The 23,373-nt window shown below is 41.1% G+C and overlaps 1 protein-coding gene across 3 annotated transcripts in view; it reads right to left on the bottom strand.

Annotated features, from left to right (window-relative positions):
- Window positions 1–2,480: 2,480 nt before the first annotated feature.
- PTPRB (protein tyrosine phosphatase receptor type B) overlaps window positions 2,481–23,373 on the bottom strand; it is an 80,542-nt gene continuing 59,649 nt past the window's right edge. For 2 of the 3 annotated variants that reach the window (XM_063133891.1, XM_063133890.1), the window contains 13 exons: window positions 19,709–19,815; window positions 18,061–18,160; window positions 17,450–17,533; window positions 17,335–17,352; window positions 17,146–17,227; window positions 15,425–15,515; window positions 13,812–13,888; window positions 12,078–12,212; window positions 9,916–10,038; window positions 9,071–9,234; window positions 8,556–8,691; window positions 4,991–5,111; window positions 2,481–3,037 (listed from right to left, as the gene is read on the bottom strand). In XM_063133891.1, coding sequence (XP_062989961.1) covers window positions 3,015–3,037; window positions 4,991–5,111; window positions 8,556–8,691; window positions 9,071–9,234; window positions 9,916–10,038; window positions 12,078–12,212; window positions 13,812–13,888; window positions 15,425–15,515; window positions 17,146–17,227; window positions 17,335–17,352; window positions 17,450–17,533; window positions 18,061–18,160; window positions 19,709–19,815 — 1,261 coding nt within the window. In that variant the 3' untranslated portion in view covers window positions 2,481–3,014. Of the gene's footprint in view, window positions 3,038–4,990; window positions 5,112–7,909; window positions 7,947–8,555; window positions 8,692–9,070; window positions 9,235–9,915; window positions 10,039–12,077; window positions 12,213–13,811; window positions 13,889–15,424; window positions 15,516–17,145; window positions 17,228–17,334; window positions 17,353–17,449; window positions 17,534–18,060; window positions 18,161–19,708; window positions 19,816–23,373 lie in introns of those variants that run through there. The other variant, XM_063133888.1, reaches the window with a different exon arrangement.

The following is a 23,373-nucleotide window of genomic DNA, read 5'->3' as shown; positions in this document are numbered from 1 at the left end:
AAAAATCACCTTATCCAAAGTCCTACCAGGCTCATGACAGCAAAGCAGAAGGGAGAGAACAGAGGCTTTTTCTTTTCTTTTTTACTGGTTTCTCTTTTACTGGCTGCAATGGGAGAGAAGTTATAAACACCAGCTACAGGGCTGGCATATATTTATCCCAATTCTGTGAGTCAAAGCTTTTCACGGTCTAGCTCCTTCCTATCTCTCCTCTCTCACCTCACACTATTGCCCCGCTCGTGCTCTTCGCTTCTCTGATGCCATGCTTCTCGCCTGCCCAAGGGCCTCTACTTCCCTTGCTCGGCTCCGTCCATTTTCTTCTGCTGCCCCTTACGCCTGGAACGCTCTTCCAGAACACTTGAGAACTACAACTTCAATCGCAGCTTTTAAAGCTCAACTAAAAACTTTTCTTTTTCCTAAAGCTTTTAAAACTTGATGTTGTGCAGACTTTATACTGTTAGTTTTACCCTACCCTGTGCCTGCTTACCCTACCCTGTGTCTGTTTGCATTCTCTTCCCCTCCTTATTGTTTTACTATGATTTTATTAGATTGTAAGCCTATGCGGCAGAGTCTTGCTATTTACTGTTTTACTCTGTACAGCACCATGTACATTGATGGTGCTATATAAATAAATAATAATAATAATAATACAAATCTTATAAGTACAAGCTTTCCCTTGATCTGACCCTGACATGTGTATGGAATGCCTCCCTTTTGCCTTTACCAATGCCAAAGCTCTGATGTTGGGAAGGCAAGGGCCACAGAAGTTTTTGCAGCAATAGGGAGGAGTGTTGCTCGATGTCACAGGAACCATCGGATTGAAGCCTTTCTTCGTTAAGGTGACTTACTTTTGAGTATACAGTATCTGATTGCCTTGTACGGCTGCAATCCTATAGCCACTTATTTGAGAGTAAGCCCCACTGAACTCGACGGGGCTTATTTTTGAGTCAACATATATAGGACTGTACTGGAAGGTTTTGAAACTGATCTCTTTCCTGGTTTGCTACTACTTCTTTTTATGTGTTGTTGTTGCTGTTTAAATTTGATTTTATTGGTATTACTTTCTCCTGTAAATGTTATTCTTTGTTTTGTACACACTTTGGGCATCTTGTTGGAAAGGTGGCATACAAATGAAGTAAACAGGTATATGAAATGCTACAAGCTTTCCTCATGTAGACTGTTTCCAGAAACATCACATTCGATAAAAATGAAATTTAGCCATTTCCTCCCTGCCTCCCCCAGCTTCTTTTGGAAAGGGAAAGCAATTTGCAATGAATTAAAATGATAAAAAATGGCTACAATTCATTCACTCTGCGTATAGAACCGTGGCGCTCCACATGTAGAGAGGATGGACTTTGTGCCTTTACTAGTTTGAGGAAATCCTAGCCTCTTCTATCATTATCAAACTTTTGGTCTGTCTTAAAAATCTGTTCAATATGCTGTAAGAATGTCCCAGGCTTTGCATGTAGAATGCCAGCATCTATATATAATTGAGTTCTGCATGTGATTATTCACTGAATGCACTTTTTAGATCAGGCTGTGTGCTTGTTATATAGTCAGGATGTGAGATTAGTGTTACCACTGGAAACAACTTAATCTCACCTTATTGGCCCATTAAGCAAATATCTTTTAGTTAATATAACTCTTTAATGTCCTGCATCCGTTCCTTATTGTTCTAACATATTGCAGCATCTTTATAAAAAATGGCTAATTAAAGCATCTTTATAAAAATGGCAAATTAAAGTCTATTCTTAAAGTTGAGCAACTTTGATCAGCCCACAGGGTCACATTGGAAACGAATTGCATATTGATGCCAGAAGTGCTTTTTTCAGCATAGTACTGGATGCTATAGGATGTTTGAGATAATGCTTTATGGTTACAATTCAGAAGCAACAACAAAATTCTTAAAGTTTCCCTGACACAGGGGAAGAAGTTGATTGACTGGCATGTTACATGAAGCCAAATTCTCCTCTTAATGGGAAGCTGTGACTGTGGAGGTGTGCAGCCCAACAGCGAAGGGAGAAAGGCCAGTGAGGAGCAGTTGCACAACTTCATCATCATCATCATCTCCTTCCCTGGAGGGGACTGCTGAGCCAATCAGTGATTTGAAGGGGTGGAGCCAAAGAAGCAGACCCAGAAAAGGCTCTTAAAGGCAGACCTCCCGTGTGGTGTGTGGCGTGATAGGCATTGAGCTGGATCCATTGGTGAGGGGGAGTGTGATTGGCCACCCTGCTCCCCACAGTGAGAATCCCTGTAAAAGACCTTGGATGTGACACCAAGACCAGACCAGCACGGAGGCTGCAAAATGGCCATGTCCTGGATGGTGGAAAGGGGTTCTCTTTTGAGGTCTGTGCCATGTTGTGCAGTCTACCACCAGTGCTCCTGGCATATGGGCCAGGAAGGGGAAACAGTCAACAGGTGGGCTGGCCAAGGACAGAATCCATGCCCTACGCCACAGTCAAGTCTATTCAAGGGAGTAAAATTGTGGCCAATTTATTATCCCAGCTATGCCTGTGTGTCTAATTTGTTCTCTTCCCTTTGCCAAGTCTAAAGATCCTGACATGTGCAAGGAATCATGGACCCTAATATGTGCAGTTCATATCTCATGCACACGCAAGGAGTGACTATATCATGATGTGAAGGATGCACAACTTGCCTTAGAGGTAAGCAATTTTTGAAGTATAGTGTAAATAATTTCTTCACATTTAGAAGTCTTGTTAGTTTTCCAGCATAAGATAGTTTATAGGGAATAATTCATGAAAATAACTTTAGCATGGAAAAATAGTATTATCTGAAGCTTACTATAAAATAGATAACATACATATTTACATATCTAAATACATTTATATACAACAATATCCATTATATTTAAATTATATACTTTAAAATGTCACCAGACCAATAAATTATACACAGCTTCAAACATGTCTGGCACTTTTGTAGTGCATAAAATATTTTTTAAAAATTAAAAAATAGCTAACAGACATGACTGCGAAAAGCAGGAATCTGTTAGAACATTAGTGCCTTGAATAAACAGCATCTGAAATCAAAAGAAAAGTGCAATTAGAAAATACAAAGTGATTTTGTTTTTAACTTTCCAATGCAAGCCAGTGCATATGATCCTATGGACTTATTATAGTGATAGCTGGAGACCTGAAGTATGCGTGTATGCAAAAGAAGAACGAGGCAATTATGTTTTAGAACAATGGGCAAAATATTCAATTCCCCCCAACCCCTGCCCTGACAAGACTGCTGTGTCTTTATACCTAGTTGAAACCCAGAAACCCAGCAAAGGAAGGTACTTCTGGCATATGCTGGTTTTCTGCTTATCACACAGCTGCTAAAGGTATAGAACCCCTGTGCAATCCTAAAGATGTCTACTCAGAAGCAAGCCCCATTGAGTTCAATATGTCTACACTGTATAAGATGGAAGCCTTAAACTAGTTTAAATCATCCTTAGGGAACCCTGAGAAATGTAATTTTGTGAGAATTACTAGAGTTCAATTCTTTTTATTTTTACGGTTTTCATTAGTATTGTAACCCATCTCAAGCCTTGTGGGAAGTGGCAAAGTAAATTCTAAAATAATAAATAACCTGTAACAGTGAATTCTCAGAAGCTTTAACAAGTTATCATTCATAGGATGGAAAGCCATGAAAGTGCAACTGGTATAAATTAGATAAAGGGTTTATACCCTAAGTACAACAACTGGACATACACAGATTTCCCCCTCTCATTGCAAAGTGATGTTCATTCATCTCTTCAAGTAAGGCTCTAAATGGGAACTGATGCTGTGAATGTTTTAAAACCATGCTGCACCATCACTTACTCAGCAAGGCTAAAAGCAAAACAAAACAGTCTTACTGGGTGTTTTGCAGTAGGACAGTAAAATATATTGGGCCTGTTCAAACAATATGCTAAGCCAATTTTAGGCCGCTAACCGCTTTGCTTAGTGAGCATGTTTAAACCATGATTGGGTGGCCACCATGTTTAGGAATGGTTCCCATGACTCGCTAAGCCATGGTTCACATGACATGCTAAACCGTAATGTTTAGCTCAAAATGCCTAACCATCATGGCTTAGCATGTCGTCTGAACAGGGTCAAGACAGATTATTGCATAAATCTCCACTGTAAAGTGCAAATTGGGAAGAAGCATTTTGCAAATCCTCTTATTGTGTTTTCCTGTTCAGGTGCAAGATACTAAATAAAGAAAAATGGAAGGGCAAGTCAGTTTATTCCTAACAAGACCTCTAGTTCGTTATAGTAAATATACCCAGTATTTTATTACCACAATATATTATTCCTCCTCCAGAAAGCTTACAACCTCAGAGCGTGAGAGATTATGGCATAAGAATGGGAAAGTAGGATGGCTCTAAGTGAGCTAAAGTGCAACATAGGCAACCTTGGAAGAACGGCAAGATGGCTAAGGCACTGTTGAACTTGGAGATTTTTCATATAGTAAGGTAGTTATGTTGAGTTGGAGGACAGCAAGAAACATCCGTAAGAGTTGATTCCAAATACTGGAACTTTAATTAAATTCTCACCTATTCCAATGGGACTACATTGGTGGAGTGGGCTATAATGGCATGAACATAAGGAATATTAATTGAGAGCAGTAGGTTCACAGGAATTGTCGGAGTGACAGAAGAAGAAAAAACAAGGTGAGGCATTGAGGATCAACGCACACAACTGCCTTGCTTGCGGTGGTGACTTTCTTTCCCAGCCCATGGCAACTCCCTGCACATGTCGAGTGGACCTGACCTGCCCTCCATTAAACAGAATATGTTGCCAGATTTCTCAGTACAATCCTTAACGTGCAAAATTGTGCATATATATACTGAATGAATCAGGTGACTGTTTTCCTATATGGGGAGACCTGCTTACACGGGGGTGGGAATCACTAACCAGAGCAAAATGTTGATGAATTTACACTATGTGTATATTAAGGGAAAATAATTATTGATTTTTAAAATGCTCACTAAATTCAGCCTTACCTCTGTGATACTCTGGATTCACATTTTCATATATTGGGAACAAGGGGTTTTCCTGTTCACTGCGCAGCTTTCTTGCTCTTAAGACATCTCTCACACATTGATGTAAATATACATACTGGCACTACAAAGAGGGAAGAGCACGTGTCAAAATAAGGGAGAGCATAGCCAAGGGTTAATAAAAGTTTGTTTCATCAGAAATACCCCACCCCACCCCAGTACTTGTTAGGGGTCTGCCTCCTTCACAGTTTAAAGAATCTTGTTGGGAGTGGTTAATTGGGATCTTCAGTGGAGGAAGTTTTCTCTTCCCCCCCCCCCAAATGATTTAAGCTGTGAAGGAGACAGAATCCCTAAGAAGGATCCTTAAGGGAAAAAATAGGGTTGGAGGATGAACCACAAAACTCTCCTCTACAACATGGCAATGTGAGGTCAACTACTCCCAGTTGCACACTTGTGCTGTGTTGGATGTTTCATGATGGTTGTTCCAGCCTTGAACCTGTTGGACTACAGATCATGTGTGTGTGTGTGTGTGTGTATTTCCTTGTTGTTTATTAACCCCAACCCCGCATCTGTGATTCTTTGTAGACCACTTACTTGTTATGAAAGCCTGGCCTCTTGCTCCAGAAATGTAGAACTGGGACAGTCCTAACTGTGCAATGAATTGACTTAACTGAATTGTGTTACATGGCTGAACACCATATCTTAGCCTATGGCCATACTAGGTAGAGCTGAAATGTCACTTGAACCTCTATGACAGAAGAAATTAGTCACCAAATCTCAACACAAGCAGTAAGATTTCAGAGGTCTCGTTCTCTTCTTCCTTTCCCACTTCTTAGTTTAAATGCATCTGTTGAATTTTCAATGTTGTCAAAGGCAAATTGTTACTAGGTCATCTCCTTCCATTATACCAGATAATATATTATTATTATTATTATTATTATTATTATTATTATTATTATTCTATCTAAAAACAAATTAGTTCACTTTTCTGCCTTGGAAGGAAGAACAACCCTGTTAGCTAATTCAATTAATAATAATGAGAGTTTTTTAAATCTTACTATTAATATGATTTATTATCAATAGAGTGATGATAGCCTGGTGACTAAGGTGTCACTTTTGCAACACAATCATTTTAGCGCTTGCATGGAAGTGTTTATCCCCACCCCCAATCAGAACTGAGACTTCTCAGTTCTGCCTGTTGGAACTTTAGCTTTGTGCTTACGAGAGCATCTAGCTTATTATGAAGCATCCTGATTTTACATCATGTTCCAAGCAACGACACTGCAGCACTTCCAGACATTACCAAGCTTAATACTACATAGCGGAGATTCACATGGATTTGTACATGGCCACAGGTTGGTAAATTAAATAGACATCCAGTTTCTCTGTTATTTCCAGAATAGTCCCACTGTCATTGCATCTGGCTTGGTGGTGGCAGAGGCAGCGTGTGAGAGAAATTCCCAACAGTCAAGCAGGAAGAATTTATGCTAACCAAGGATTGCAGGACCCTAGGGAAGAGGTTACTGTGATAAACCCCCTACCCCTGCCCCTCACAGTTTTGCTAATTGTTATGTGTCCTTCCTCCCACCCCATCCCCAGGATATGAAGGAGTGTTTAAAAGTCTTTCTCATCCTTTCAGTCTTTCTACTTGTCTTTCCCCATGTTTTCTACCAGTTCTGTATTGGTGAGGGACGATATACTGGTAGAAGGTGCATGCTTTCCAGGATTTAACACCAGCATTCATAATGCACAATGGCAAGGCAAGGCTGACTGCAATAAAAGCATGTAAAGCAAGTACAGGCGTCCTTATCAACACTAGCACCAAATTCATGGTACTAATGGTGCATTAAAGTCAATAGCATCATAGTTTATTTTGGGTTAGGCTGAAAATGCAATACCTCCTAAGGTAGCACAGAAAAGTACAAATTGCTTCTGTTTTTTCTAGGGTCAAACAGGTTGAATAACATTATGAGACTGACTTCACAGAGTCCCCCCCCTCCCATTTTTAAATATAAGAATGGAGGGCCCTTCCATACGTTGTCCCCAGAGCGCATCTATTTGACCCCAGTGCACTCTGAGGACGATCGTGAAACTTGCCTGTAAAAGAAACGACGAAAAGACGTCCTCTGCGCTGGCGCCACCGCCGCTGCTACCCAGCTTCCTGCTTCCCACCCGGGACGGATAGCTCAGTGGAAGAAGGCGGAGGAGAGAGCGGAAGAAGCTCTCTCTCCCACCTTCTTCAAAAAAAGCTCTCCGAGCCGGCCGGGGAGCAGGAAGCTGGGAAAGACGTCCTCGCCGGCGGCGGCGGCGCTACCCAGCTTCCTGCTCCCCGGACAACTCGGAGAGCTTTTTTTGAAGAAGGTGGGGGAGAGAGCTTCTTCCGCTCTCTCCTCCGCCTTCTTCCGCTGAGCTATCCGTCCCGGGTGGGAAGCAGGAAGCTGGGTAGCAGCGGCGGCGGCGCCAGCGCAGAGGACGTCTTTTCGTCGTTTCTTTTACAGGCAAGTTTCACGATCGTCCTCAGAGTGCACTGGGGTCGAATAGATGCGCTCTGGGGACGACGTGTGGAAGGGCCCCTACTCACCTAATTCTATTATCCACTTCTGCACAAAATGTTGAGAAAAGATTAATCTGCTCCTTCAAATATCATAATAATGAACTATGGCAGGACATACTTGGTTAATGAGGAGAATATTCAAAACTGGTATAAATTGCTGCTAAGTAATAAATTCACAGATAAGTCTCTACATCTCAGGAGTTGGCAACCTTTTGGGGCTGTGGGCACATTTAGTAATTTGAGAAATTGTCCCATACACCACCACAAAATGGTTGCCATGGAAGGCATGACTCATCACAGAGGACAAGCTACCTGCCCAAAAGACTGCGTACATGGCAGAGGAGGGGTCTCAGCTTTAACAACCAGAAGTGTGCCTGTTCCGTCTTTTTCTCCTTAACAAAATTTCTGTGTTAGGGGAAAAGATGGAAGGAATGGTATATAAAATCAGGAGGGTCACTAATAGAAGACAACAGCATCTGGTCCCCTCATAAACATCTGTGATGGCACCATAAGAGCCTCATGTGGAAGCATCCTAAACCTTTGAACATGCTGTCTTCAGCACCAACAGAGGCCTATTTCACAGAAGGCAAACTCTTTTTCTCTCCCCGCCCCCTCTGCCAGCCTATGTATGCTCAGGTGTGCATCCTTCTTTATCTCTGCCTGTTTGTCTGATGGTTTTCTAAGCACGCACATTCAGAGCTCCTAAGTACGTCTCATCTTTTGAACAACCAAGCCTAATGCTCTGAAATATTGAACCCTGTTTCATCCATGGTAAAAAAGAATCCCTAGTTATTTGTCTGAAGTATTTCTCAAGTGCCTTCAAATTACTCTCTGTATAAATGGATAGTGAAATTGACATTTTGCCAGAGCTGGTGAAAATTGCTTTAGCGTTCCTTATTGTGACATGCTGCATTTCTTGTGAGGTTACTGTTATGCAGGATTAAACAATTTAATAATTAGCTTGATATTGTTATTTTGCGATTATAATAATGATATTACCTAGCTAAGACTTACCTCTGTCTGAACCATGTGAACCCTATGAAGCCTCAGATCATGCACTGCCCCATAAATATCCACGGAATCCTTCAAGTCCAATTGTTGAAGAATTCGATCCAGTGCCATGAATGTTCCTGTTCTACCAACTCCAGCACTGAAAAGGAAAATGGAAACAGAGCCTCTTCAGATTAATTTTCTCTCTCTTGCTATTATTATATGCTAGTAGCTCAAGTTGAGCCACAGTTTGTATTCTTTTCTATTTTTCAGTTCCATACTATTTAAGCCTTTGTGTTTTAACTGGGAAAGGAGCAGGTTAACTTCTCAATACCCTTCACTGGCCATTACTGGAAGAATGATTTCATGGTGGCTACTTTCTATTGTTGGAGAAGACTTAAGCTGGACTTGATGGCCTTGTAGGCCCCTTCCAACTCTGCTATTCTATGATTCTGTGATCTCCTCAATGAAGCTTGAAAACCAATTAATTGTGGAAGCCCACCCACCAATTCTTCAAAGGGCTGTTGTTCTGCTCATACCTGCAGTGTACAATGGTGGGACCAGCTTGAGGTGTTCGATTAATATAATCTCGTACAGTTCTCACAAACTGGATGAGGGATTGGGTCGTTTCTGGTACACCATGGTCTGGCCACACAGTGTAATGGAACTGACGGATAAGTCTAGAGGAGTCAAGCTGCTCTTCCTGCAAGGTCAATGGAGTGCATAGTGGGAAATTAAACACAGGAAGCAGATGCTGTACAACGCATAGAGGACAGTTTGTTACAATGTGCAAATACCTCTGAATCACACCAGAAAATATGAATATGCTGAGAAGGATCTGGCAGAGAGGCAGGTAGTTATAATGAAGTTTATGACGCAGCAGCACTGAGGCCACATTGCACTGCACACTAGTCAGATCTGGCAGTTCAGAGATTTAGCTGTTAAAGGTCTCTGTGCTGCCACACCAGCAGGACATGCATGCTTTTTCAATACACAAGCACAGACCTGGTTTACACACCACAGCAGCCATTCCTGGGTTGTTTAAACTGGAATTGCTTGTATGTTATTCCCACACTCCATTTGTCCCTGGCAATTCCTGGGGTAAATAACACTCGAATGGCCACTGTGATGTGGAAACCAGGTTATCCTCTCATGTCATTGAATTACATGTGAGAAACCGGTTCCACAGAGCAATCCTACACATCTCTATTTGGAAGTAAGTTCTATTGAATTCACTGGGGTTTATACCTATGTAAATGGATACAAGATTACAGTTTAAGTCTATTACTTCTGCCACAAGGAACCAGATCAGCATTTAATAATAAATTCTAACGGTGTGACTTTATTTTTCAGAAAGTTTGCTAAAATAGCTATATATACTTACACTGCAAACCTTAAACTCTCTTATTGTCCATTCTGGGAGCACGGACTCAGATAGCATCTGGACTATTAAGTCCCCATAATATAAGGAATCTTGGTCAAAGGGCCAGTAATGGTCACATTTAACCTACAGAAACAAAGTAAAGTCTGATTTTAATCTCACAAGAACGTATGTAATTTTGAAACTATGTTGCTTTTTGTAAATGTAAGCAAAGATCCAGGTCATTTTGTCCGTATCTTAAGTGTTACACACCTGAATAGCCCGATACAATATATTGAACAGTAGCAGAGCAATCAGCTAAATGCCATGGCTGAGCAGCTCTGTGATTTGGGTAATATCAGGGTAAGCTCACATGACTAAACTGGTGTCCTGAGGACATGGGCTGAACACTTCCATACACAATGCAACTCCACAAATTACTGTGCCCCTACCAATTCTGCCATGTCCCCACGAGACCAACCATTTAATGCTTTGGGGACCAGCCAGAAATGAGAGGAAATGCTCATTTTTGGAACAGGGCAGGTCCAAGGAGCTTACTTAAGGGAGTGCTGCCGACCTGTCCAAACCCGCCCCCCCCCAAAGTATTTCCACTCATTTTAGGGCTTCCTATATTTATTGAGGCTGAGCTGCAGTGCTGGGCTGCTGCCAAAGGAGCAACACCAAAGAGGAATCTTCCCTTGGAGTCACATCCTTGGGATGCCATGAGGTGGAGGCTCACTAGCTCCTTATCCTGGGAATACTCTGATGAGAGGGGGCTATTGTGGCTGAGAAGGTGTGAGTTCCTAGTATAGTTTCTCCAGGCTGTGGTAAGAGGGCAGTTTGGGTGGTCCCTTGTTTTGGGAGTTGAAGGGCTGCCTATTCACTTCCAAACTCAATTCAAGGAGCTGGTGCTAGCTATTAAAGCTCTGAAATAGTTGGGGACCCAAATATCTGCAGGAGACCTTCTCTCTATATCATCCTGCCTGTGCTTTACAATCATCAAGAACTTGTGACAACCAAGGAAAGAGCCCTCTGTTGTGGCACCCTAATTATGCAATACCCTCTCCCATGCAAAGGTGTAACTGGCGCCAACATTGTAAACTTTTCCTGCCCTAGCATAAAACTGTTTTGCTTGGTCTGGCATTTTAATCGATTGATTTGATCTAACGGTTGGATTATGTTTGCTGAGTTCTTTCGTTATATTATGATAATGCAGTTTTATTGTTTTAATGGTAGTTGCACTTTAAAGAAATCATATTCTTGTAGACCACCTTGATATTCACAAGGATAAAGAGTCTTTTAAAAATATTTTAATAAATATGTAAATAAATAAAAAGTCATAAAAAATCAGTCTTGTGCAAAATTGGCCAGAAGGCCACAACTCCGCAAAAAGAATGGCTTTGATCTACAGTATCTTCTTTTTGGAGACAGGCTGGCGATACAGTGGAAGCTGCTGCCTATGGAAGGGGTTGCTGAGGCAATTTTCACTGACTCCATCTTCCCCCTGCAGCTTCATAACCTTGTTAGATGCCCTCGGGGTCTTCCAGAACAGGATTTTAGGGGGTGCAGGGGGAATAAATGAAAGCCGATCCCTCTACCAGTTCCATGAGTGGAAGTTTCTGGGAGTGAAACTCCACTCATGCAGCCTCCGGATCCAACCCATGTACACATGTTGAGTTCTCAGTGGTTTGTTAACCATACCATCCACCCTTGCCGGGTTTGAACCTGCACCTGGTGAAGGTAATTTGGGAAATCAGCAAAAATATAACCAGCACAAAGGGGGTGGGGGTTAGCAAGCCACCATGACTTATTAAACACCCCCAATGTCATGAGAACCTGGTCAGAGATATGTGGCAATAGTTGTTCAGTGGAATCTGATGTCACTGAGTAATGAGATTGAAAATAGCAGAACTGACGACTATGCAGTGAACCTAAACCTCCCTTTCATTTGGAACATGATTCTATTAGTACAATTTCTTGTCATTGTCTGACCTGCTATTGGAGCACTACAACTAATGGCTACAAGCCCGAAGGGTAGTTGGATTCCTTGTGAAGGACTTCTCAATATAAAGAAAGAAAAATCACAAAGCTCCTCCTACAATGTGGAATTCATGAGGTTATCTCAGTGCTAGTGTAATTTTAAAGAAGAGAGAAGTAATTAACAAGCAGGAAAACTATATACTCACCCGGCCCTTCTCAACACACTGGGTTACCATGACAACATTGTGAACATTCTGTTCCCATGCCATTTTCCAGAAATCATCCTTTGTGCCAGGCAGAGGTCCTTGAGTTGCAATGTATTCCCTACGAAAATTATTGCCCTGCCAATTCAGAAACTATCATTAGTTTAGATAGCACCATAGTAACCAGAGACATCTTTCCTGGATATCTGGCCTAAGAACACAGTGTTAAAGATTGCCTGAATGTTTAGGAGCCAAAGGGTGGCTGGAAAAGAGAGAACATGTCAGTATATCGAATCATAGGGCTGGAAGGGCCCAAAAGGCCATCTATTCTAATCAGGCCATCCTTCTACCAGCCAATCCTCTTGCCCCTCAAGATCAACCCACAAAAGCCAAAGTATCCATTACTTTAAACATAGCTAGCTATGTTTTCCTCTATGGCAAGTGCAGGCCCTCAAATCCAGATAGGATCCTATCTTGGGGGGTGTTTGTACCCTTACTCGCTGCTGTGGTCCTGATCTGTATTCCCCCAGCTCATGCCTGCAATTTATATTGCCAAATAGTGACCCACTGAAGTAAATTGGCAATGTTGTAGGCACTACTAATTGGCAGTATATATTGCAGGTACACACACACACACAGACAACAACATAGTCTACAATATAGAATGCTGTAAGAAGACAGAAGGTTGATCTATCTTAAAAGGATGCCTGAGAATCAAATAGCAACAGACAGTTGGTAAACTTCTGGATGGGGGCCCTGAATGACTCCCCCACCCGGCCCTTTGTGGTCATGCTCCAGCCATCATCTGGTCCCTGGACAAAGTGGCAGCTGGAACTCCTCCTGTGTGCACATACCCTAGATTGCCCTTCCCCAGTCTGTGCCCTCCAAATGTTTTGGATGACAACTCCCAGCATTCTTAGCCATGGGCCATGATAGCTTGGGCTGATAACAGTTGAAACCTAAAACATCTGGAGGGTACCAAGTTGGGTAAGGCAGATCTACATGACAGGTTCAAATGCTTCCTCAGCCATGAGACTCACTCGGGCACCACAAGATTATTATGAGAATAAAATGGGAGAAGGACAACCATCTAAGCCCCGAGATCCTTGGAGGAAGGACAGGAACTGATGTTGTCAATGGCAATAATAATAATAATAATAATAATAATAATAATAATAATAATAATAATAATATCCTAAGCTGGAATGTGGTGGTAGGGAGAGCATCGTGGATATGACATTCATTCAGAGATCTGTGGATTTGGAAGGGATTCTGCTGTTCTTTATGGGAAATGAAACGGCATAGTCAAATCTTGCCAATTTTACTTTAACCGAAGGTCTACATGTTTTCAGGATGAAATATGATTTCAGAAATTGGGTGCCAATTGTAGCAAATAACTGCACCTTTTTGTACAGGTTCTGCAAATAATGCAACATTTGAAAACATGTCCTTGCCAGCTTCTAATGTAGATTGAATAAACCTACAACAAATCCAGTTAAGTGGCTTCTTAAGGGGTAATTTATTTATTTATTGCATTTCTATACCGCCCAATAGCCGAAGCTCTCTGGGCAGTTCTGGGCAGAATTTCAATTCTAGGGAAACCAGTCAGACACAATTGTCAGAATTTGGCTTGCAATTACAGATGGATTGGGAGCAGTGATGGTAGATTAGAGATATAAAAACTTGACTTCAGATTACTTTCAAAGGGCCGTAAAAAAGAAACATGGAATCACTTACTGGGATGTAGCTCGCATTGATATAGTCAGAACATGGGTCATCATCTACATTTGACAGTTTCACTCTTGTTGTGTCATCTGAAGGAAGAGATTCATTACAAAAATATTATCACTGGTTCCCAATGATTAGTTTCCTTTATTTTTATTATGTATAGAAATGCATTCAAGGTATAAATCAGCATATTAGATTATATGTGGTTATAAATGGTTCATATTCATACAGCGCCTTTCATCTAGGCACTATGGGTTGGATCCAGATCTGCCTTCCATTAATGGAAGAGCTTTGCTCATGGAAGGTGCCTCTGCCCAATTTTCAGGGATCCCCCCTTCCCCACCAACACACCATAGCTCACCCCATTCAGCAGGGTCCCCGACCCTCTGGGTAGCATTTTCACCGGGGGGGGGGGAGTTGAGGAGAAGGGGATGGGGAAGTCCAGTTCCACCAGCCCAGCTGTGAATGCCTAAATTGGGATCTGACTAAAAGGGGCTAAAATTTATTAACTGGAAAACAAATCATATTGACATGTCCAATTATTAAAAACCAAACAACCATGTATATTGTCATTTTAAAAACAATAATATAATTCTCTCTGGTAAATGATGTTCTGGTAAATAGCAAAACCTATACAACTCAAGAGAACATTGTTTGGATGGAGCAGCACCCCCTCTTTTGATTACTTCCAACACCACACAGAATCATAGAATAGTAGAGTTAGAAGGGGCCTATAAGGCCATCAAGTCCAACCCCTGTTCAATGCAGGTATTTTCAAACAGTGCATTTTTTTTCATCTGCAAACTCTTGAGAAAACTACTCCAGTGTGTAGAGAGGAGAATAACAAGGCCAAAGCAGACATTGCTTTTTTCTTTTCTTTTTTTATTTCATTTTTACTCTAGAGTGGGCACAGGACTATATGTGGGAGGTAGGAGAGTTTTAACCCCCCCCCCCCCATGAAATGCCTAGTCTGGATTGTGGGGCGTGTACCTGCAAATAGATCACTATTTTGCAATAGAGGGTTGTATCCAATGTTAGAGTAAATCCATTGAAATGAACAGGCCAAATTCTACAACATTGTTCCCGTGTTCTGAATTTGAAAGCAATGAAATGAGTGTTAGACTTTCATTGGATTTTAGATTTATTCTGATGGATGAAGAATCTACTGCCTACCAAATCAGTAATGTTGGAGGAGTGATTTATAAACCTATTAGAATAGACTCTGTTTCCGATTTTTGTCAGACTACTAAAGAAGAAACTTTGCTGTTCATCTTCTGGGGCTGATCACATAAAACCAACCATGCATGCAAAGGTTGTTATTTATTGCTACATCTGTCTACCATCAACAGTGACAATTCTGCAAAATTGCTTTAACAGCTGAAGTCTTTCGTGTTCAGGATGAACATTATTAGTCACTGCACTTCTGGTGTGAAGTAAGTGAGTTCTCTTATTAGGGGGCCGACATTATGAATACTAATGACTAAGACCCTTTGATGCGAGTAGTGCTTTGTTGCCAGGGAGAGGTACTGGAATAAAGAATATACCACATCTCTTGTTCTTGCCAAAGAGATATAAGAAGAGGAAAAGAAATAAAAAGGCTCATGTCCAATTTTAAAACTCACAGGGCAATATATTATTGTATCGATTTTTCCCTCGGTTCTCTGGCAGAAGTGCTATGTCACATGATTGGTTTCGACCCACATCCTTTAGATCCTGTGAAAGGCCAAATGAAAGAAAACAGGAGGTAAAATAGATAAATTATATTAATATATGGTCTCAGCACATCAGCTAGCCAAGACTAAGGCATAGGAATAGATGAGATTGAAATTAAACAATTTTGGATTGTGCCAAATGGTTCAACCTCTGACCTATCCCTCTCCACTCAGGGCTAGTTTTTTTTTTATCAACTTAGTCCATAGTCACCACTCATTATGCTAATGAAATGAAGCTGTTGTTTGGAAACTGGGCACGGTAATGGACTGGATGAGGGCTAATAAACTGAGACTCAATCCAGACAAGACGGAGGTACTGTTAGTGGGTGGTTCATCTGTCAGGCGAGGTGATGTTTGCCCTGTCCTGGACGGAGTTGCACTCTCCCTAAAGGATCGGGTCCATAGTTTGGGGGTGCTCTTGGATCCAGAACTGTCACTTGAAGCACAGGTGAAGTCAGTGGCAAAGAGCACCTTTTATCAGCTTAGGTTGATATACCAACTATGCCCTTATCTGGACAGAGATAGCCTAGCTACAGTTATCCATGCTCTGATAACCTCTCGTTTGGATTACTGCAATGCGTTATATGTGGGGCTGCCTTTGAAAACGGTCCGGAAACTTCGGCTGGTACAAAACAGGGCAGCCCGTTTACTAACAGGGACTGGCTGGTGAGACCACATTACGCCAGTCTTTTTACAACTTCATTGGCTGCCAGTCCAAGTCCGGGCCCGATTCAAAGTGCTGGTATTGACATTTAGAGCCCTAAACGGTTTGGGGCCAGGTTATCTGAAGGAACGCCTCCTCCCATATGTACCTGCCCAGACCTTAAGATCATCTACAGGGGCCCTTCTCCGTGAGCCCCTGCCAAAGGAAGTGAGGCAGGTGGCTACTAGGAGGAGGACCTTCTCTGCTGTGGCACCCCGGCTGTGGAATGAGCTCCCCAGAGAGGTCCGCCTGGCGCCTACACTGTACTCCTTTCGTCACCAACTGATGGTATAAAAATGTAATAAATAAATAAATAAATAAATAAATAAATAAAATAAAACTTTGTGAGATGTTTAAAAGGCTGAGGAGGTTGACAATAATAGGCTTATCCATACAGGATTGATCTGCTTGAGTGGGGATGCCAGTGGGGAATGTGCATGGATGGATGGGCCACACTGCTCAGAGACCCACTGAAGGCCAAGCAAGAGGGTAGAGCACCACATTCATGCTGCTGAGTGGAGGCAGCAGGGAGGGAACCAGCTAGGAAGTGCAGAGGCTATCTTGATGTTCCTGCACAGTAGTATGCAGCAATCAAGGCACGTTAAAACAGGGATAGGATCAGCAAGTTGCTGAAAACTCTTGTGAAAGTGCACCAAAATGGCACCTGCACTTGCTGACCTAGCCCCACTCCACTGCTATCTCCCATCGCCCCCCTGCACTAAGGCATGTGATGATGCTCCTTCCTATATTAGCTCCCAAAAATACAGCTTCCTCTCCCCATACAGACCAACCATCTCACTGATGCAGTCCCCTTTAATTTTATTGTTCTTGAGAAATCATAGTGTGAGAAACCAGCCCATTCAGAGGGTGGGACAGGGGTGGAGGTGGATGGGAAGAGAATACATATTCCATCCTATTCAGTCCTTACCTCATATTCCTTGGACAGAAGGTAGTTGGAATCTGCTTGAAGTTTGGTGAAGTGTGCTTCAAACTGATTTACTTTTATTGGGCTAAAATATTTAAAAGTGGGAAAAAGAAACATCTGTAAATACAGTAAAAAAACACAAGGAGTTGGTAAAAAGGAAGTTGTCTGAAATGACATGGCATTAGCTCTTACCTGGAAGTTTTCCGGCTCCTTTAGGTCATTTGGAAAGAAAACGAAAGAAAATGTCAGCTAGTAATTAGGCAGAAAGCGTGGTTTTATGATGCCAAGGCAAACACGTAGACCTTACCCTTTTTGTCCCAAGTTCAAGTGAACTGACAGTGGCCTGTCTTTGCGAATGCTCACTCTTGCTGTTGGTCTTTCATGACTACTACTGCAATATAAGAAGTTAACCAGCATTACATCTTGCGCATTAGTAAAAGGAAATGTTTTGGCTTACCAGGGAGCCAAATCGTCAAAAACAAATCATGTCTTTTGTAAGAACAAGTTTAGGATGGTTCTCTGCAATGTCACAGTCCTCTATTTTGCTGCATACTTCGCACATGATGCATCCCATCTCATCTTCAAAGCATAGTATTGGTGTTAAGGCTGCAATCCTGCTTCTTAGTTACATTACCAAATATATATTATAGCATATCCATCTATCTATCTATCTTTAAATAGAGAGCAAGAGAACGTGGAACATATTGTGCAATAGTTTATGAAAGTGCAATGCTAAAGAAAGTTTCTACATTTAGATATTGTAAACCGCCATAGAGCTTCGGCTATGGGGTGGTATATAAATGTAATAAATAAATAAATAAATCATCTCTCAGTCATAAACTGAAATTTACATCACATTCTATGTAAATTTCCATCTTCCATTTGGCACTGGCAGGAGAAACATTAATTTCTACTCACGTTACTTTTTGTCTGCAGACAAGCAATGCGGTCACAGCCACCAGCATAATTATTAGGAATAAACCAGCGCTCACTCCTTCTATAACTCCAAATGAGGGCTCTGAAACAATTTTATACATAAATCAGATAAGTAAGATGGACTCAGATTTTTCAGTTGAGAAGAAAGGTGATTATATGAGAAGACTCCTCCTCCCTTTCTGTTTTTTTGATGTAATTTATAGGAAGGATTTACACAATGAAATGCTCTGTTCAATGTGGCCATTTTTACACATTGTCAGACCTTCTCAGACAATGTGGGGTTGCCTCTGAAAAGCATTCAGAAACTTCAGCTGGTGCAAAATGTGGTGGACAGATTCTGATGTTATCAGTGATAAACCTGGACTCAGAAGTGCTTTAAATTTTGTACCGAATCACTAGGAATGTCTTAATTGTTGATAACATATTGGAGTCTTGTTCTCCTTTTTTGAAACAAAAATAAGTCCAGCAGATTACTTTTCATATATTCTTGCTGTGCTGTTTGGAACTGTTTTGCCGGTGGTATACCAATCATAAAATGAAGCAGGACTTGCTGTATAATAACAACTTATTATAATTGGAATTCTAAGCCCTCTTTTCTTTTTCTTTTTGGAAAAAGTATTTTCACTGCCACTCTTGGAAATCTTTTTAACCAGATAAAATGAATCAGCTTTTTTTGGCCAAGTGCTAAGAATTGATGTTTCTACTGCTAAAGATAATAAAAATAATATTTTAAGGCATTAAATTAATTACCACTGAAGCCACTCTCCCTAATTATTTCTGAACTTCATTTTATAGCTTACGATGATTATATATTTCATTTATGTTTTGCTGCAACCATACTCATAGATATCAAATTGGGAGTGTTTTTCCATGAAATTGGATTTTTTTAAAAACTCAAAACATTTCAGTACTTGAGTCATGTTCAAATATTGAAAGCATTGTAAGAGTGTTTATCCTTCCAGTGTTGTAACATCAGTCTTTTAGCTGTCAAACGGGTGCAGAAAATCAATTTTTGCTGACCATTTGTTAATTTCCATGAAGCAGGGAAATAAGTTAAAAGAGTGTGTACATCAGTGAATATTAAAGACTGTTCCAGCACAACATTTATCTGTATAATATTTTCTCCCCCCAAAAGAAGCAACTACTGGACACTGCCAAAACATATGCTTAAAAGAAGCACTAGTGAATTGCATCACCAGCAATTAGCTGAATTAGACAATCCCTTATTAAAGAGATGTTGCAGAGTCCCATACATATGAAACAAAAGTGGCTGAACAAGATGCAGCCTAAAATCCATAGATGCAACAGGTAGATGCCAAAGTGACAATCCACTGGTTAGGCATTTTGTGGTGATGATGCCCCCAGCATGGTCTCAAATTCCCAAATGTGCCCACGAGTCCAAGAAGATTGGGGACCCCTGATCTAGTTTCCAAATGAGGAAGTCATGAACCACATTTCCTAGGTTCTCATTAAATAAAAAGGGTGTTCAGATTCAACCTAGATGGATTCAGTGAAAAACACTCCTGGCCAAGTTACTGCTAGAGCTCTACTGCTCTCTTTTGTCTTCAGCCAAAGCTCATATTTCAAATACCGCCCCCAAATGTCTCACAGCTAAAGAGAAGAAACTAACCAGACTCAGTAGTGATTGGCAAAGAGAAATAGGTATCAGAAAATAAGGGCTCCGGGTGTTCCTTCAGGTCTTCTCTACAGAGTTGTGTGAAAGCCCGGACACTGATCCTGGAAGGGGAAAAAAACTGTTTGTTTTTTGAAAAAATTATTTAAATTATTCAGGTATAATTTAAAAACATAGCCCCAAATGGATGGAAGTGCCAAAGTTATTATGGAAGTTATTACTATGTGAACTACTAAAGGTTATTAAAAGTATCAAACGATGTAAATACAGGCTTCTAGCCTGTCAGTATTATGCTTTCACTTTACCTTTAGGTTTGTAATTTCCATCCCTCACTTTCAGCTTTACAGTGTCACAAAAGCGAAAGTACTTTTTGAATATTTCCAAGTGTTGGTTTTGGCCAGGCTATACATGATGCAGAAGATCCGTAACTGGATCTCCCAATATCTTTTACTTTACTTAAAACCAGCTGTAGAAAGTTCGAATTGGATCAAAGTCAGGGCACTGGGTGAGATTTTTTTTAAAAGTCTCCCCCCTGTGCATTCCCTCCAATTTAAATTACTCCATCCTGCCTCCCTCCCCCCTTCTGAAGCTAATACCAGCTTTGGGTATGTGATTTAAATCAGGGGTGTGGACGTAAGGTGTAAGCAGCCTTCCCCAGAACCATAGCCCCAATTGTAGCTTTTAAGTCAAGAAAAAGAGATCGGAAGATCTAATCATGTATCTCCTGAGGCAAGTACAGTTTGGCCCTTAATAAGATATGAAAGAAAGGAACTGAAGAGCCTAGGTGGGAATCTACACTGGTGTTATTCTAACGTTTTGAATGGGTTACTGTGACGCACAGCGTCACGTGACCCTGGGTCTCCAACGTTGTAAATGAGTTCTACTTACCGGTTCTATTTCTTAGTTCCAGCGTGGCTACAGATTCATGTGCCTCGTTCTACCGGCAATTTCCCTCTCCCTTTCTCAGAGCTGCTGGGTTTGCTCCGCCCACTTCCTGTTCTCCTTCCTACGCCCCGTTTGCTATCTTATCTGCTACAGCAGATAAATCACACCAGCCTTATACTGTGCAATCACTGCATGCAAAGGACTCAGAAGTTTTCCACCTTAGAATCTGCTTTTATTGTGAAGTACTCCCATGCATCCTGCCTTAAAATTTGAATCAAATTGGGTCATCGGTTGATTTTTTATGATTTTTTTTTAACATTTCCCCCCTCTTTGCAAAGGAGCTGAGGAGCGCTCAAAGGATTGCTGTAGCTCCGTGCAGGAAAATTAACAAGGGTCTCTTGCTCCCAGTCCAAAACTCATGACCAGCGGGGCTTAAATAGGGCTGCTGCTAAAACTTTTCAATTTGGTCTCCTATCTAAACCCTGACCAGACCCAACCCTGCTTAGCTTCAGCAAAGTGGCTGGCTCCTATGCACTCAGGCTATTCCCTGGGACCTGCATTAAGATGTTTTGGGAGGGGGTTTGTGTGTGTGCTTATGACTACTGCCCTGCACTGCTGGCTAGGAATGAGGCAGGCAGTGGGTGGAGCAAACCCAGCAGCTCAGAGCAACCCAGAACAACGGAAAGGATTTAACAATGTGCCCTGCAGTAACATTACAGTGAAACGTAAGTCACGCTAGTATGCCCCGTGATTCAGAGAACCGATACAGAGAACCACGTTAGAAAGGGACACTAGCAACAGTATAAGACTAGTGTAGATCCGGCCTAGGATGCTTATGGTTTTTTACACTTCAAGAAAAAGTGTTGTTTCCCCCTTAGGAAGCCTTGCCCTAAAATCATGCTCCACCCCAAACCACCTCTGTGCTGCATATATTGCTTCAAACAGTTAGTAAATCATGATGCAAAAGCTGGTCCTCTGTGTTTGCATGTGCAGATCAAACTATACACAGCTGCTCTTTATCGGAGTGAATTCATATATTTTTTTTAAAAAATGTTCACAATTAGAATTTCCCAATCCACATCCCATTTATAATTTCCAAGTATGGTCCTTGCTCATTTTGTGGGATATTCATGCAAGCAAACTAAAGAAAAAGGTTTTGAACATAGCCAGAGCAAATACATTATTTCAAAGTTTTACAATGATCTGTAGGAGAGGTGAAATCATGCTGGCCAGCTTAGAGAGCTGAGAATTCAGCACAGTTTAGAAATGATAGAAACACAGTATGGTTAGTCAATCTATTACCCAGCAGGGTCTGTTGCCTATTTTGCTTTGTCGTTGTCCCTTCTTAGCCCAACTATATTTAGAAAAACAGCCAACTTTCCAAAGAACTGGCACTCTGATTCTAAAATTCTGCATCACAATTAATATGTATTGGCAGAGAGATTGTTACATTCATCCTAAGTACTTATTTGTTGGCTCCAGTTCAACAGCCTCATATTGATGAGTAGTCCTGGTTAGAAGCCCAATGTTTGGTACCCACATTCAGTTAGAAGGTGAATAAAGAAAATAGTGTGCTTTTACACATATAATTTAAATTAAAATGTGACCAGAACTAAACAACTTGTATTGTTTTTATGAGATTGGAGGTGCTTCTAGACAGAGGGCTCCTAGAGCTAACAATCAAAAGGCATTGTGCTGCAATTCCATATTTTCATCTTTTAACAGTATTTTTTTTTTGTAAGAAAAAAGATGGAAGTAGTGGTGAGAAAGCACAGGAGGATTATAAATTGAAGATGTCATCTTCTGGACTTCCCATAAAACTCTTTGAATGAAGCAATGTGACTGCGCAATAAAAGCTTCATCTGGAAGCACCCTGGTTTTCTAGCCTGAGGATTTAAGAGAGAAAAATACCTAATATGGAACAGTAGTTTAAAATAGGACAGTAAAGGTCCAAATTCTAAAGAAGCATTGCAAGCTCATTTTCTAGTAATTTATTGTTAGCTCCTAAGGGTCACTTCACACAAGATGATTTTCCTACAAGGATACATACTTTTATGTAGGAAAAAGATGGGTGGTTTTGGGGAGGGCGGAGGGCTGAGCCAGTGGACAGGGAGGCAACATGATCACATAACTATAAAGTAATACAGTCTACTTTACTCATTACCATCTCCCTGTAGTGGTGGAGAAGGGTGCATGACTAAAACTCATACCAGGCTGAGATTTCTTCTCAGAAAGTAAGGAAGCCAGGCAGGGGAATAGAAAAATAACTAGCTCAGAATATTTAGACCGACAAAACAGCAAAGGGCAGGTGTCAAGATTCACAGATGTACTTTTTTTGTTTTTTTACTAGATCCTCAAGAGCCACCAACCACAGCCAGATGCAAAATAGTATCACAGGGGGCCTTCTGTATACTTAGAATTAAGAAACAAAATGTATTTGAGCATGTGCTTAGCCCGAGAATTTATTTTTAGGTACACAACTGATCTCAATTCTTTAACACATAAATCCACTCCTGGTTTACTTTCTTTTTTCAGCAACCCAATTTAGAGGGCGGATGAGCATTTTGTTGTTGCTTTTGTTAAAAATTTGGGAGTCAGGAAATAAATCCAATCTATATCAGTAGATCCTCATCTACCTCCTGCCCTTCCCTGATATGTTATGATTTGTCCCCAATTCCAGAAGTATCCATCCTGTGTATTTTAATATTTTAGCTCTTCAGAAACCTCTTGTACTGATGGTCAGGATTAGGAACGTCAAGTTTTTCTACCAAGGAATT

This window comes from Elgaria multicarinata, chromosome 9 (genome assembly GCF_023053635.1).
Source record: "Elgaria multicarinata webbii isolate HBS135686 ecotype San Diego chromosome 9, rElgMul1.1.pri, whole genome shotgun sequence".
Classification (NCBI taxonomy): Eukaryota; Metazoa; Chordata; class Lepidosauria; order Squamata; family Anguidae; genus Elgaria; species Elgaria multicarinata.
This window is presented reverse-complemented; position numbering and strand designations above follow the sequence as displayed.